This window comes from Apiospora hydei (assembly GCF_038363865.1).
Source record: "Apiospora hydei strain CBS 114990 chromosome Unknown utg000006l_segment0_segment0, whole genome shotgun sequence".
Taxonomy (NCBI): Eukaryota; Fungi; Ascomycota; class Sordariomycetes; order Amphisphaeriales; family Apiosporaceae; genus Apiospora; species Apiospora hydei.
In genome coordinates, this window is record NW_027117365.1 from 2,167,341 (window position 1) to 2,183,611 (window position 16,271).

At 54.7% G+C, this 16,271-nt stretch overlaps 6 protein-coding genes across 6 annotated transcripts; 3 read left to right on the top strand and 3 right to left on the bottom strand.

Moving 5' to 3' along the window:
- Positions 1 to 814: 814 nt before the first annotated feature.
- Positions 815 to 1,630, bottom strand: PG997_007868 (uncharacterized protein; the record flags this gene model as incomplete). Its single annotated transcript, XM_066812183.1, has 1 exon — positions 815 to 1,630. One exon carries the CDS (start codon positions 1,628 to 1,630, stop codon positions 815 to 817), a length of 816 nt encoding a protein of 271 aa, XP_066667525.1.
- Positions 1,631 to 4,353: 2,723 nt separating this feature from the next.
- PG997_007869 (uncharacterized protein) lies at positions 4,354 to 5,864 on the top strand (the record flags this gene model as incomplete). The annotated part of the gene is made up of 2 exons (XM_066812184.1): positions 4,354 to 5,004; positions 5,052 to 5,864. The coding sequence occupies 2 exons, from the start codon at positions 4,354 to 4,356 to the stop codon at positions 5,862 to 5,864; spliced, it is 1,464 nt and encodes a 487-aa protein (XP_066667526.1).
- Positions 5,865 to 7,749: 1,885 nt separating this feature from the next.
- PG997_007870 (uncharacterized protein) lies at positions 7,750 to 8,596 on the top strand (the record flags this gene model as incomplete). Its single annotated transcript, XM_066812185.1, has 2 exons — positions 7,750 to 7,763; positions 7,966 to 8,596. The coding sequence occupies 2 exons, from the start codon at positions 7,750 to 7,752 to the stop codon at positions 8,594 to 8,596; spliced, it is 645 nt and encodes a 214-aa protein (XP_066667527.1).
- A 731-nt stretch (positions 8,597 to 9,327) lies between these two features.
- On the bottom strand, positions 9,328 to 10,445 carry PG997_007871 (uncharacterized protein; the record flags this gene model as incomplete). Its single annotated transcript, XM_066812186.1, has 2 exons — positions 9,328 to 10,053; positions 10,137 to 10,445. The coding sequence occupies 2 exons, from the start codon at positions 10,443 to 10,445 to the stop codon at positions 9,328 to 9,330; spliced, it is 1,035 nt and encodes a 344-aa protein (XP_066667528.1).
- Positions 10,446 to 11,936: 1,491 nt separating this feature from the next.
- PG997_007872 (Alpha-glucosidase) lies at positions 11,937 to 14,169 on the top strand (the record flags this gene model as incomplete). Its single annotated transcript, XM_066812187.1, has 3 exons — positions 11,937 to 11,968; positions 12,256 to 12,961; positions 13,003 to 14,169. 3 exons carry the CDS (start codon positions 11,937 to 11,939, stop codon positions 14,167 to 14,169), a joined length of 1,905 nt encoding a protein of 634 aa, XP_066667529.1.
- Positions 14,170 to 14,449: 280 nt separating this feature from the next.
- On the bottom strand, positions 14,450 to 15,380 carry PG997_007873 (NAD(P)-binding domain protein; the record flags this gene model as incomplete). The annotated part of the gene is made up of 4 exons (XM_066812188.1): positions 14,450 to 14,755; positions 14,817 to 15,018; positions 15,041 to 15,171; positions 15,276 to 15,380. The coding sequence occupies 4 exons, from the start codon at positions 15,378 to 15,380 to the stop codon at positions 14,450 to 14,452; spliced, it is 744 nt and encodes a 247-aa protein (XP_066667530.1).
- Positions 15,381 to 16,271: the final 891 nt, after the last annotated feature.

Sequence of the window (16,271 nt, forward strand, 5' to 3'; positions counted from 1 at the left end):
CACTAGAAGCTAGGTCGGAGGTAAGGGATGGGCATTTGGCGGCGTTCTAGAAACGGAACAAACCATATATACAAGGGGAACACCAAAATGGGTTAGTGTAGTATTCGTGCAATTCTAAAACACTGGCTGTCCAGTTATACACAAAAATATCAAGCTCAATTCTTCCACTGAACTGATTTCCAGGTCAAGTGTAGTGGTCAGCCAATCTTGGTCTACATTGCCAACTCCAGAAGCTGGGCTCCCCGGCAAATGCTTCTTAGCTATCAGTTCACGTTATATATTGCACCTACTGACTAGCCAGAAGAAACGAGCCTCGATATGGTATCAATACAGAGAGGTGAGATGCGGACCCCTGAGGATAGCCCACCCCTATTTCCAGGAGCCCCTATGCCACTACCACATACACCTGACAAGTGAAGGGCAAGGCATAGTAGAGAAAAGGATCATAGAAATAACCCTTGCCTAGTTTCCCGTGAAGTATCGTGAAGACGATGGTTCGTTACAAGATCGGAAACCTTGGGTGGTGTTCCGAGAAGGACAGGAGTAGAGACTGAAGGTATTCCTATCACCTTGCTCACTCATATTCTAGGTCTCCTCGGGTTCTTGCTGAAATGAATATAGCGGCGCGATAACCTACTTCCAGGTACATTCACTTTCTCCGAGTCTTATAATTTGGACAACTGTGATCAAATTATTATTGTTACACTATCGTACATTTGATTGACCTGTGATTGTCCCATGTTTGGACAAGATTCAGGCAATTTGTTCCCTCCCTTGCCCAGTTATCATTACTGGCCGATGGCCTTGGGAACCTCTAGCATCTGGCCCTCATCATGTCCCGGAAGAGCTCGCCGAACGATGCATTATCTCCTTGAGCCCCCGAGGAGTGCTCGGGGGTTTGTTGGCTTTGGTCGGCGGGCTCCTCCTCCTCGGCGGGCATCTCTGGTGCTTCCGCGGCCTCGGCATGGGGCGCCGCCGCAGTCATCACATTCTCCTCCTCCTCCTCCTCCTCCACATGGCCGTGGGATGGCGAGTCTGCGGGGCCAGCCGACGGAGAAGGAGGAGCGTCTTGCACCGCCCCCGTCTCGGTGTCAAGCTCCGCCAGCTGATGTTGGGTCTCGGCGTTGAAGCCTTCGATCCAGTCCTCCGCCTCGTTCGGCTTGTTCGGCTCCTCCGCCTTCTGCTTCCAGGGCGCCGCCCTCTTCTTTTCCCGGGCTCTCTCGTCCGCGAGCCGCTTGTTCCTCTCCGTCGCATAGAAAGCTCGGAGTTTGTTCTCCTCCCCTCCCCCATCCATCCACACGGGGTACTTGTCCAGAAGATTTGCGTTGGCCTCGTTCCATAGGGCCTTGTCGAAGCCCTTGGGGGAGCGGATACCGCTCCAGGTGCCGGCTATGCACCGAGACAGCTCCTCGGGGTAGCGGAGATTCCGGAGGATCTCGTAGGCCACGCGTGACCGAAAGGTCCACTGTGGGCGTGGCGGAGTATAATATGCCCACATGTTGGCCGGTTGTTGGTGTGTAGCCTGGTAAGGGGCAGGCGCTGGCCCAGGTGATTGTTGGTGTTGTTGTTGCCGGCTCATGCTAGGCTGGAAGGGCTGAGCAGTAGGTCGAAGAGTACTGTGGGAAGGCATCTTGGCGACTTGATAGGTTATATCGAGAAAGTATGCTGGTCGTCAAGGCTTAAATGTGGTCCAGGGAACTGGTGATTAAGAAGTGGTTGAGAAGTGGTTGATGTCTCGATGAATTGCAGATTTCTCAATAGAGTGTGTGCTCAATAGAATGTGGATAGGAACAGAGAGTGATAGGATTTCAGATGCTTGGGAGAAGCTGAGTAGTTATATAGGGATACACGACGTTTCTCCGTAACGTGAATTCTGAAGACGGAGATAGCTTGACAAGGCAAATGTCTCTTGAAGACGTTGGCTTTCCAGAGAAGACCATGTTTAGCCCGGAGAGGAGATAGGTGCGTAGTCTCTGTAATAATAGTTTATTAGGCAGATGGTGTGGCATAACCATAGTCAGTGTAAACTTTGAAACGCTTGTCTGGTAGTAGGAAACGTTGTAAGTGTAATTATTCCAAACTTTGGCACGCATCCTTGGGTAGTATCATACTTGAATGGAAATGCAATTGTCAGTTGAACAGTAAACCGGAAGGCTCATACTATCTACTATCAACTAATCTTGTTACAACACTCATTGTTTGAAACTACGAGGCTCTTCGATTGTTGGTCTGGACGATGCAGTCCTTATCGTCGTACCTTAATCAAGTGGTTTCCCAGAGTGTGTGAAACAGGGCTCCTCGGGAGTAGTACTGTTCTCTATCGCATGCAATATTCAAATCTCATTTCTGGTGGAGGATATCATACCAGTCCACTTGCCAAGACAGGCAGACTACACTTGGCGCATCACGCACCGCAGATATACACACAATCCCAACCCGTGATTTATATAATTTAGATATTGATATGTGGTTGGTATAAGTGGTATGCCGTTTAACCATTTTGCCATTGAGAGCCTAGAGATAGTCAACACTCACTGGGAGCAATGCCTTGCCAGCTGAGCCACTTGTTGTTCCACAGAGGCTATATATAATAAATGTTTGTCTTCGGCTACTGACCTGCTCAAGAAGAAATGGTCCATGGGACAATCCTAAAACCTGGATTCGTAAAGGGTCGTCGCACAGTTGGGCAGTGAGGATCGTATCTCATCATTGGGCTATTAGGCTACACGTTTGCAGGTGCGAGCGCAATGGCATTACTGGGAGTTTGATGGTGCATCAAGTAAACGCTGATTTATAGCCAGACATCTTATTATTGCTTTTTGTCGTCGACCATCGCGAATTACATCTATCCATCAATTCATGATCCCCCTCCGTTGGGGGTACTTGAGCTTGAGGTTGTCAATTGTGGGTTAACGAGGATTATTTACATGGGGCACGTGACTTCGTGTTTGGGCCGATCGCAGGCGTCTTTGGGCCCCAATAGCGCGTGGATTTTAACAGGGTTCTCTTTTGTGTTGTTGCTTTTTGTGCTCCCCTCCCGCGCGACGTGCCGCCACCGTTGTGGTTTTTGACAGGGCCAGCCGGTTACTTAAAGCTATGGGGCCTGCCCCCCCGCCGCGTCGCTTTGTGATCATCGTACTTCCCCGTACGTGCTTCCTTTCCCCTTTGCGTTGCGGAACGGACCTTGATGCTATCTTCATGGGGAGGTGGCTTGCAAGCACCTGTTTCCTGCACGACTAGCAATCAACGAAAGCGCCCTGCTTGGAAATGAAACAGAAAAATTTGCAATCGCTGGTCAGACTGGACCAGTCAGTTGTCCGTGGGAGATGTCTGGTCATCATCTGACTTGTCCCCAGTGCCCCGAAAAATGGGTAGCAGGCGAGCTGTAGAGCGCTAGGGCCAATTGAATAGTGGATTTGGGGGGGGGGAGCTGTACCCTCGGCCCCAGCGCACTGGCTCTGAACCGCCTGCACTGGGCGCCAAAAAACCCGGGTACCTCGACATGTACCTCTACTTACTTTACCTGCGTGTAAATTTTAGTGCTGGCTTTGGTGCTACAGGCCGCGGGTGGAGGTGTGTGTCGTCGCGTACATATCACCCTCTGACCGCGTAAACCGCAGGTTCAGTGTGTGCAGTTCGGTCCCCGTCAGTCATCAATTGCCCCCCCATTTGCTCCCGTTCATCCACCAAAAGACACAAGTGCTCTGCAATACTGTACCAGGCTATCCGCATCGGTCTTCCCTCCCGCCCCATGTCCACGATCTGGTAAGGGTTAGTCGGCACCAGAGAAAGAAAGAACTCCAACCTCCCGCGATCTATTTGCAGTGCGTGACACACACTCGGATCAACCGTGTTTTCGCCCGCCCGCGATTGCTGTCCTTCCGCCCTCATTGTACGCTCGATTCAAACGTCCCTGCTGCACATCCATCTCCAGACTCCAGGACCTGTTGGGATTGTCGCACGTGCTAACCAGGTTGTGAGCTGCTAGCATGTGGATTTGACGCGTTGGGTTGGCTGTCACCGTATACTGTATCGCTCCCACAAAGACCGGAAAACCCGCATTTGGCTGGAATAGCTGAACACGCGGAATTCGCAGTCGCTGCTCTGCTCACTGCTTCTCCCCCGTCGGTGCCGGATACGAAGCAACGCGTAACACCCGTCGACGACGCATTATTCCGAGCAAGCGACGTGCTTCTAACACACTGACAGCGGCCGTGCAGAGTCGCATTGAGCTGCCACCTATTAGCCGGCGGACGCGACGCGGCATTGCTGACTGGGATCGGGATCGGAGCCACCCATCGACCACTTGTCGCGTGCCTGGCCACGTCGTCGTTCGACGTTGACCGCTTGCACATGGCGACTTCCGAAGCAGTACAAGGAGGCCCTCCTCTTGTACATCCCGCAACTGCTGCCAGTAGCCAAAGTCAGCCCCTCCAAGATTCTAGCAACGACGAGTCCCAGGACACCACCGCGTCTCACGATACTGACCGCGTCTTCACACCCCCGGAGAGCGACAGCGGAAGCAGCATTGCCGCTGGGAATGGGAATACGTCCAGCCAAGAGTCTCAGCTGCTACAGCTTTCGCAGCTTGCCGCTGCTCAAGAGAAGATGGTAGAGACGGGCATATCGAAAAAGAGAATGGCGGATGGCGTGGTCAAGCACACCAGGAATGGCTCTCTGACTTCGCCAGTCCGCATGCCGGGCCACTCGAGGAATACGAGCACTGTGAGTGTTGCTTCCACCGCAACTAGCCGCATGAGCGAGGTAAAATCTCCCAATCTGTGTCGAGGGGCTCTTGGAATTCACCAGGTGACTGACCACCAAACCGCGCTACAGCTGTCGGCGGAGCTGAAGACAAAGCTGTCGTATGCCATGCTCAAAGTCAACAATGGGTGGCAAAGCCATTCCATTGACGAGGTCGAATCCCTGGCCTCGCAAGCTGCCTCTCCTACCTCGAGCTCGTCTACCTTGCACGGCAGGCATGGCGCATCTGCAAGCCCACGCGTTAGCCTCCCAGGGGCACGTCAAGGCATTGCCAGCACGGGAATAAGCCCCATAAGCCAGGTGCCCCCGGGCGCGCCCACGAATCCTTCTGGAGAGAATCCAATACCAGGCCACGCCTGTCCACATCGCCGCCAAAGTCGCAACTGCCTGCTCTCGCCCCTCCTGCTTCCATCCAGCCTCGCCAACCAAACCACCTGAACCCGAGGCGCAACTCAAATGCCAAATACACACCTGCCTTCTTATCACCGACCCACCAGGGCTCACCGCACACCCCAGCCCAACCGAGCCCTCTCCAAAGCACACCTGGAACATACATGAATAGGACGCCCAACATGGACCCCATCATCTTCTCGCCACACCAGAATGTCAGGGAGCAAGAAGCTCTAGAAACTCTTGTGTTCATGAGCAGCCCTGGAAACTCGGCTAACCTCAAACATGGTTTCCCCTCTTCGCATTCTAGAAACGGAGCAGCAAACTCGCACAGGACAGCACTTCCAGGGTCTCGCTTAGGTCCAGGGGCAGATGGTCACCAAGTGCGGAAAAGTCTTCCTACGGGGCGACAGGGCAAGCGCGTGGGGTTCGAGAAATCCCCGGGCACAGTGGATGACATGGATATGGACGAAGCTTATGGCTCTCCACAAATTAGGGGCACGCCCCGCCGAAAGACGATCGGATCGAAGCCCTCCCTTTCCGTGCCAGCTGGTCTCAGCGGGCCGTCGCGGTCAAGGCCTGCACTCCAAGACGACGACATCGAACGCATGCTGGATCGGGTAGCCGCAGACGACAGCTCAGATTCCGATGGTGAGATCACACTTCCCCGGAGCCGTCGGCCAGGAAGCGCCGGAGTTGTTGGAGTGTGAGCTGCCGAGTCGATGGGGAACATCATCTGCATCATTTCAGTGATTCCAAAATTTCGCGTATATATCCCTGAAGGTTTTCTTTTTTATTGGTAGGAGTTGGTCGCATGGGTTGGTGGGTTGGGAAGTTGTTACGATTATGACGGAATTTTTTTGATTCTTATATCCAGCATTTGGAACAGTCATCTCGGGAGTCAAGAGGCAAATGGCTACATGCATATTCTCGGACTACATATTAGAGCATCGATGAACTATGGGCTCGTACGGGCTCATGAAGTCCTCGGGGTGTACATAGGTTTCTGGAACAAAACGCCCAAAAATCCGATCGAAAAAAAACGTTCCTCCGTGCTTCGAATTAATAGCCAATACCTAAGAGTATCAAGCCTTCCAATAGATCCATCTCGGGTCTTTTCGCCATCCGCTTTATGCCTCTCACTCTTCCGACCATGTGAGTGAGTGGCATGGATGGTTTTGCCGGCATGGCGGAGTACTCCGCGAAGAATACTCTTGATTTTGCGACCTCTGGCCAGCGAACGGACTTCTGCAAAAGAGTGTCAAGATTGGGCGTCGGCTGATTGAGTCCCCAACCATTCAAGGACGAAACGATCCCGGTCCGACACTGCCTCTTTCTCCTTATGTAAGGCGGTTTCTTGCCCGATGTCGGCCTTGAGGAAAAGGCAGTAGCCTCAGTACAGGATGGCCAATATCATCGCAATGATAGATGCGACAGCTGAGATATGCTGCTTGATACCATTAAAGAAGCCATACAGCGGTGTAGGAATGCAACTGGTCGGAACAGACCTGATCAGTCTGCTAGGGGTACACCGGTGGTTAAGTACCTAGTTAAGCTATGGTCGCAGCATTATCATTTGTGCTTACAGGTCTCTGACATCACCCAAAGCTTCTATTGAGTCCTTAGAGCCTCAGGGCCTCAGGGCCTCAGAGCCTCAGAGCCTTGAAGGATCGTGCGTTGTTCGACCTCTCTCACCGGCTTATGGGATTACGTGGCTGAAGCCCGAACAGAATGGTGAAAGCGGAAAGGCAAAGCACCGAATTCGCAACTTACCAATCAATCGGGAAGCCGGCATGTCACATGGATGCCCAAAAGTGGCAGAACTGGGAAGATGCAGGCCGACAAGGCCGACATGGCACTAGTCTGCCTACCCAAGTACTTATTTACCGACTCGATCTGGCTCAGCCGCTCAGCATGGGGAAGCTTGCGAGGCATTGCCCCGCCACAGCCACGGACTTGACGGACTCTGCAGCGACAACAGAGGCCGGGCTACGGGCAGCGCAGAGGCACAGGACGGTAGTCGATGTGGTTTGAGGCAAATGATTCGCAGAGATGGCATCTGAACCTACCTACCGCCCGGCCGTGCATTTCCAGCTCCGCCCCCCCACACTTGCTTTGCGTCAGCATTTGAGGCTGCGGCGGAGCATCCCGGTCTACTGTAAGTGCTGTCGTTCGTCGCATGCTTGCATCTGACCCGAGATGGCAAGAGTTTGTGCCAGAAAGGTCGGCAGACTTTGTTGGCCACCGTTGGCTGTCTGCTGAATAACCCAGAAGCTGGGCGCTATATAAGGATGACGCGCAAGGTTTCATTTGGCTCAGCGTGCTGTTGCGCTTGTGATATCTATTTGCTCATCCAGCTAACACCTTCTGACTTTGCTCACGTTGGTCATCTGACGCCAACAATCAATACAGAAACCGTCATCCTCCCTGGGTACTTATCCGCCTAAGCTTTACAAAGATATAATCATTCCACCCTCTTAACCTACCTAGATCTTTGTCTCTCAATATCTCCTGTCTCGAATCAATCTCTTTCCCACAACTCTAATCTGAACATTCGTTCCTACGGTCTATCATCCTTTCAGAGTTCAGAACGACATGTCAGCTGCAGAGTACTACAACGGTGGAGGCGGCAGCGGCAACGGCTCGGCTGGCGCCTATCCAGCACAAAACCAATACCCCCGCAACCGCAATACGGACAGTCGCCGTCCCCGTACCCCTCGCAACAGCAATACGCACAGTCCAGTAGCCACCTTTCGCCCTACCCGTCGCATCCACAATACGCACGCCCTGGATCTGCATACTCCGATGTAGGGTCGTCCCCGTCCGGCCCGCCGCCGCCGCCTCGGTACGAACAGCAAGGGGTCAACTGGCGCCGTACAATGCCCCGCCGCGACCTCACTCGGCCGACCCGTACGCCACCGGGGGTCATTACGCCGAAGACGAGAAGCGAGGGCGCGACCCGAACGCAGCGCCCGGTGCCGCGGGCGAAGACGGCGAGCGCGGCCTCGGTGCCTCGCTGATCGGTGGCGGCGCGGGCAGTTACTTGGGCCACAAGCTCGGCAAGGGCAAGCTGGGCACGTTCCTCGGTGGTGCCGCCGGCGCCGTGGCCGCCAACGTCCTCGAGAGCAGGTTCAAGAACCGAAAGGACAGCCATAGCAGCAGCAGCAGTCATGGCCACGGCCACGGGCATCATGGAGGCGGCCACAGCCCCTACGGCTACGGTGGCGGCAGCTCGGGAGGAGGGGGTCTTCTGGACAGTGTAGGCAGTTTCATGAGTGGGAACTCCGGACACCACGGCGGTGGCGGTTCGCAATACGGCGGTTCGCACCACGGCAGCCACCACGGGAGTCACCACGGGAGTCACCATGGACATCACGGTCACCATGGCCACCATGGCCACCACAGTCACCACAGCCACCACAGCAGCCACGGCGGTTGGTAAAGGGTGACATCAATTCCTTGTGTCTCAAGCCTGGATGCAAGTCAGACGGGTTCTATTTGGCGTTCTGGGGAATTGAGGTATGGACATGTTTGGGCAGTGCTGGGTTACGATTTTCATGATACCCTCCCTATGTGAGACTTAGGATAAGCATCTTCCTTGGCTCTCAACAATAATGAATAAACAACATGCGATACAAGGTGTGCCTGACTTGGACTGATTTTCGAGTGTTTGATTGACTGATTACTGATGGGTGGATGAAGACTAGCGCTAAAAGGAACGGTGTAGGTCAAGACGCAAGGCCGTGGCCATTCCTACGCTTAACATGAGCAAACTGTTACACGATTACGATACAACATATGAAATAGGACAGCACGGTTACTGGTCACAGATCAGTGCCAACTGGAAATCTGCAGGACCAAGGTTTGGGGTGGGGAACATATCTATTAGATTACTAGAAACTAGCAGTCCGAAGACAGTTCGCCGGATGCCACAGACATACCAGAGAGAACACGACACGGTCTGTTCTCTACTCGAGGATGTCTCTACTCTGTTATGAGGAGGAGACGCCTCAGATACCATCGCTTACGTGTCTCCACGCATACATACCTGTGGTAGAAACGGGTTAGCAAAACAGGGCGTAGCGGATGCCAATTGGCTTACGACGCCTTCCGTACGAAGACGTGATGCAAGTCACAACAGCAGTAAATAGCGTTAGTAACATGATCGAGGCCTTAGTAGCCCTCGGTTAAGCCTGACAGTCGAGCGACGTTGCCGATTCCCAGTGAGGGAATCTTGTCCGGGTAGTGACGAGCGCTTGGTTCCAAGAGAGAATCTAGGACCTCAGCGAGGCACTCCGGCTGGCCGAGAAAGAACCATGTGGTCCAGTGGAGGCATTGTTCGCCACCAGTGGTGACAAACGCAGCCTGCCAGTCGACACAGCACTGATCACAGCCGCGCACTGGTCCGACAACGAGTGACGGAGAGCGGCGGTCGTTATCAGATAACATTGGCAGTTCCACCGGGTCGTCGACGCCAGGCGTTCCGGCTTGGAACTCGCTATAGACCGCGCCAGCGAAGTTCTCCTTTCGGAGATCGTCGAAGTCGAGGACTCTGCTGTTCCTCTCGCAGGGGCAGCACGGGACGGTGAGGCCTCCTGTGTCGTCAGGAAATATGGTATCCGAGACGCGGGAGCGCGCAAACAGTCCCACGCCGGGCTGCCACACGAGCTTCCACTGTTCTTCGGCCAGGACCGTGTTGGAGCCGTCGGCCTCCAGGTGCGTGTACACCTGTTGGTGCGAGTCCAGCTGGGCCGCGGCACAGAGAGCGGCGAGAGCGGCGCGGCGGCCTTCCTGCGAGTAGCGGACGAAGGCGTGGAGGACGAGGGAGTGCCAAGACAAGGGCCGCTCGTAGAGGGACACGAGGCGCATGTTGTACGGCTCGTAGAGCGAGCGTGCAACCTGCCGGCAGGCGTAGTCGCCGGTGAAGTCGCCGTCAATGGCGGCCAGCGGGGGTGAATGTTTCGACACCAGGGGCATCCGACAAACGCCGTTCCCGAGGCGGCCAGCGACTCGGCTTGTTCGACGTAGTCCCAGCGCATCCGGCCGAAGGCAAGCATGGCCAACAGCGGGACGGGCGGGGACGGCCAAACGTAGCCGGTCATGACGGGCAGCACCTTGGCCCGCAGGGCCCGATTGGTCAGAGAAAGGTGGGCCTGGTCCGGAAGCGGGAGCCAGCCGACGATGAGGTCGAAGATCTCGCGTGGGCAAGTCGTCGAGGTCATCCATCGGAGGAGGTCCGCGGCGACGGGGGCAGGGCCTTGCTGCTGGGTAATCTGGTTTTGGTGAGCCATGTTGAGATGAAAACCTGTGAATATCACGTAAGTAGGTACGGGTCGAGAGTAGGTAAGTGGGATGAGAATAGATAGCAAGTTGTGTGGTGAGATCAGCGTTAGTATGTGGGCATGGAGAAGGGAAGAAAGGAGAAGAACTTCGCACAACCTGGTGGCAGAGCATGCCTCTCTTATACCGTCATGGTCACATCCTTGCAGACTCCCTTGCCGTGTTGTTGAAGTACAGTATCAATGTCCGCTGCTTTCAGTATCAACAGAACGATAACTTTGTTCCCAGGCCCTGCTGGCCATTATGCTTTACTAGGAGAAAGAACAAGAGTTCCCGCACAATCCATGAAGGCCTCGATGTATGGTAACAAAGCGTTTGTGAATATAGGGGCATCCCGCCCAAGGGTAAGCGTTGTCCTTGGACCAAAAACGTTCTTTGTTTTCATATACCTCCCGTTTGCCTTTCAGACCCAACAACCCGACTGTTTTTGGTCGTGTTGCACTTTGCAGGCTTACGAAAACAAGCCTAGTTTGACCATGCAACCAGGCCATCAATGAGCCTGTTCATTGCTTAACCGGATCCTTCACTCACAGTCTGTTAAGATTCGTTACTTTGAGACTTAACCTGCACTGGCACGATAGTCCAAACAGCCTCCAAGATGATCACTGTTGCAAGTGTTATATAGGAAAGCTCCGGGTTTTGATACGCCCCCTAATGCGTCATGACGGCCAATGCCAACACGTGTGGCACTGCATTTATTGCGGTTCGTGCTGTAGACCCTAGATAGTAGGTGCTTTCCTCCTCTACCAAGGACTAGCAGCAACATCTGGTGGCCGTATTGTCCATGATAGATAAGTCTTGCATTTGAAGTTACAAAGTCGTTACCCACCATATAAGTCACGATAGATATCCTCGACTCCAACGTCACCACCAACAACAACAAGTCCTCCGTGGCGCAATTGGCTAGCGCGTCTGACTGTTACTTGCCCCTGAACTCAGGGGCTTCGGCAATCAGGAGGTTGACAGTTCAAGCCTGTCCGGGGAGACGATGCATTTCTTTTTGCAACTTCTGGCCTTTGGGATATATCCCCTGCATCCTTGAGTCGAACTAATGTTCTTTGCTAAGGTAAATTCTTTTGGGGCTGATTCCCAAACTCGTCACCGTTCACTGCAAACTGTTTTGGCAAAGCACGTGGGGAACGCGACTGCCAGACTGCCGCCCGGAAACGTGCACGACAGGCGTGCTTGCTTCCTCACCAGTAGACGAATGGAACTAGAAGTGCGTTTCGTTATCCGAGAAGACAAATAACATGGGAATGATAGGGTAATCGCAACCAAAACCGCAGCTACTTGGAGTGTTGATCACGTCCAGATTCTTCCCAATTTTCACTGTTCGATCTCCAACAGCCCGGCTAGAGATCAGCCCATATATTGTTCAGTAGAACGTACAGTTGTATACATAGTATTCAAGAAGCGGAGCGTTATATCCCTATAAATCGAATATGATGTTGCAGGTTGACCCCTGTTTGGGTAAGTAAGCAGCCAAGTTTGAACATGTGCTTGCGGCAAATACAAGCTCAACGGGGTACTGCGAGTGGGGAGGCGCCAAGGTCATTCCGCATAATACGTGGGTCAGAGACCGGTAGTATTCTCGGGGAAACCACGCTACTGCTGCGGGCGGCCGGCATACATTACGACAGCAGACACTCGGGATGCCCTTTGACACTCTGTCCTACCCCCTCAACACCAACTCAACTGTCACTGCATAACCAAATTGCAGTATCGTAAGGGAAGTATTACACCCTGGACACAAACCTACAGCCGAACCTCTTCTGGCTCGGAGAACACCAAGATATATAACTCGGCAGGACGCACCCTGACGGAACGCCTTAGCAAGGGTACACTTAGCTCATTTGAGGTCCGTCATAACGCACCATGTCTACCCCAGGCCAACAGGTTTCCTCGTTCTCAACACCCAAGTGGTGGAAAGAGGCTGTGGTCTACCAGATCTACCCATCGTCCTTCCAGTCCCACGCAGGGGCCACATCGGGATGGGGGAAGTATCAAGGGTATCATATCCAGGCTGGACTACCTCAAGTCCTTGGGCGTCAATGTGGTGTGGTCGTCCCCAATCTTCAAGTCACCCCAGGCCGACATGGGTTATGACATTGCCGATTACAAGGACATTGACCACCGATATGGAACCCTGGAGGATGTGGACACTTTGATCGCCGAGCTCAAGAAGCGCGACATGAAGCTCATGATGGACTTGGTCGTGAACCACACCAGTAACGAAAATGCTTGGTTCCTGGAGAGCCGCAGCAGCAAAGACAACCCAAAGCGGGACTGGTACATCTGGCGAAAGCCCAAGAGCATCAGCGCCGATGGCAAACCTGAGCCGCCCAACAACTGGGCCATGATCCTGGGCGAGGGCAATTCGGCCTGGACTTACGACGAGAAGACGGGCGAATACTATCTCAGCCTCTTCACCTCGGAGCAGCCTGATCTTAACTGGGAGAACCCAGACGTCCGCGCCGCCGTGTGGGACGTTATGCACTTTGGATGAAGCGAGGCGCCGCAGGCTTCCGAATGGACGTCATCAACCTCATCTCCAAGGTGCCAGGCTACCCCGACGCCGACATCGTCCTCAGCGCTGGACACAAGTACCAGCCGGCCTTCAAGCACTTCGTCAACGGCCCCAAGCTCCACGACTACCTCCAGGAGATGCACCGCGAAGTCCTGAGCAAGTACGACACTATCACCGTGGGCGAGATGCCCGGTGTCAGCGAGCCCAAGGAGATTTTACGTACCGTCGGCGCCAACGCCGGGGAGTTGCGCATGATCTTCATCTTCGACCTCGTGGACATCGACAAGCCGCACGTGCGCATGTCGCTGAAGCCGTGGGACGTCAAGGACATGAAGGCCATCGTGACCAAGTGGCAGCGGGTCATGAGCGAGCAGGACGGGTGGAACTCCGTCTTCATCGAAAATCACGATAATCCACGGTCCATCACGCGCTACGCCGACGATAGCGACCGGTACCGTCACATCTCGGCGCGGCTGCTCGCGCTGATGCAGACCACGCTGAGCGGCACGCTGTTCGTGTACCAGGGCGAGGAGATCGGCATGCGCAACATCGACCCCGAGCGCTGGGACATCGCCGAGTACAAGGACTGCGAGACCATCAACTACTGGGACAAGTGCCAGGAGATCTACGCGGGCGACGCGGAGATGCTGCGTCACTGCCGCGCCGTCGTGGACATGAAGGCGCGCGACCACGCGCGTACGCCGATGCACTGGAACGCGCAGGAGAACGCCGGGTTCTGCGACGCTGGCGTCAAGCCATGGATGCGCGTTATGGACGACTACGAGGCCGTCAACGCCGAGGCGCAAATGGACGCCAGCGACCCAGAAAATCTGTCTCCGTGGCAGTTCTGGCAGCAGGCCCTCCAGGACCGCCAGGAGCACGCCGACGCCTTTGTGTACGGCGGATTCCAGGAGCTGAGCCCGGAGCACCCCAACGTGTACGCGTACATCAAGATAGGCAGCAAGACCGGGGAGAAGTGGCTCGTCGTCCTCAACTTCTCGGGCCGCGAGGTCGAGTGGCACATGCCGGCAGACCACAAGATCGACTTTTGGGCCCGCAGCAACTACATCAAGAACCAGATCAACAAGCCCAAGGAGGATTTGGTTCCTCTGCGTCCGTGGGAGGGTGTCTTGGGCAAATTGGCCTAATTGCGAACTAGATATTGTCGTAGAATATGTCACGTGGTTTCCGACCAACGAAGAATAGAGGCTATATGTAGATTGGAAATAGACACCTCTAGATCACATCAGCATTCTGGCCCCAAGTCTTCCGCTGCGGGGCTACGGTGATACCACCCCACTGCAATCTGCTGGTAAATGAGAATGTGAGGGCTTTTGTACTGAAAGACTCCTGACGCCTATACCGCCTATAGATCCAAGGGAAATCAAATGCGGCCCCATTGTCCAATTCCGGAAAACCATTGTTATATCAGATGCCGAGGCTAAACCCGAAAGACCCGTCGAAAACGTCAATGTCCTCAGGCGACATAGTGCCGCCCCTCATGGCCTTTAGGATGTCTATGTCCGGGACCTTGTTGGGCTTGTAGTAGCTGAGCAGGTTGTCCATGTCCTCGTCGCTCAGGTCGCACATCTCGTCCCAGCTGTAGCGGTCGCTAACGCGGATCATCCAGCGCATGCGCTTGGGGCCCTCTTCGATCTCGGGCGAGAGCTCGCGCAGCCTGGCGCGGAGCAGGCCGATGCGCTCGATGGCGTCGCCGACGCCCACGGGTAAGGTCTGGCCGATGAATTTGCGGATGCTGGCGGCGAGCCGGGGCCCCCTTGCCGTTGGTCGAGACCATGATCTGCAGGGGGCCGTCGCGGTGCACGCTGCCGAAGTAGAAGTCGCACTCGGGCGGCACGTCGGCGATGTTGGCGGGGATGCGCGCGGCCTGGCACAGCTTCCAGATTTGTGTGGAGGCGGCCGGGTCGTCGACGGCGGTGAGCACCATGGCGGGCGGGCCTAGAGGCGAGTCCGGGGTCGAGGGGCGACGGCAGGCGCTCGAGGTCGGACGGCTCGAACTTGCGGTCGATGTGGGTTACCTGGTTGTGCGCGATGCGGTGGCGCACCTCCGGGTTCAGGCCCTCGGCTGGGCAAATCACGGTCACGATGGCGTCGGCATTCAGCAGGTTGAGGATGCGGCCGGCGGCCACCTACGGATGACGACAGTCTCTGGTCAGTATAGAAAAGGAATACACATGGCTGCTAGCAAGAGCCAGGCGGATACAGTTGAGGGGGAGGTATAATCAAGACTCACCTCACCGCCGCCAACGACGAGAACAGGCTTGTTCTTGATCTGCCATGCGAGAATTAAGCTGCCGCCGCCTTGTACCTCGGGGAACTTCTCCTTGGACTCAGTCATGGCTGCTATCAAAAAGAAGCACCGATGTCGGCTGTCCTTTTGGCAATGGGGGGGAATCTCTGGGTCAAGAGATAGACACGTCGAGATGTGAAGGCGGGTGTGACAGCAACTCGCGGTGGGAAAATATGGATTTCAAGCCATGGCAACTGGTGATGCTGCCAAACGCAGATGCTATGACGGCACCAGAGGGCAGCTTCCAAAAATTCGGAGGCACTTTGGCACGCGAGGATCCCTGTCGAAATCAGAATGCGTGTGGCAGCAGGAAAGGACCCCGCATCGCAACGTACCAAGCCTCTGGGGTTCAGCGCCGCGAGCCTGTACAGTCGGAAAGTGATTTATCAACAGGGAAACATCGATAAATACGGGCCGTGGATCAACAGGTAAACCGCCTAAGGTTAGTCCCCAGTAATGCGAATCAGCATCTTATCTTGCATGCAGCCAGCCATCCGTCTATTGCATATCCATACATCATCAAATCGATCAATTGTGAGTGCATGTCCTCGAATGCATTTGACCAGTTCGGGACTGTGTTTCAGTCTCAGTTCACATGTGCTCACGTACAATGCAGCTAGCCTCTCTCTGTCCTCAGGCGCTAGGCTACTACTTAATTTCGATAGGGCAGTATTACTTACGCCTAACCAGGTAGCTTGGGGGACTTGTTGGCGAGGGCCCCGCCAGCTGTGCCCCCAGCTACTGTATGGCTGTTGGTCTGCAGGGGGCGCGGTCGGTCGCCCTATTGAACTCCGTACTCCGTCCGTCCAGTTTCCGATCTGCCTATCATGACAGCCAAGCGACCCAGATCATTGGCGTCTTCTAACCTTAACTGCGTCTATACCCCATCCTCTTGCCTCATCTGCCTTTTATCGACCATTGCCAGAGTGTGAGCTGCGT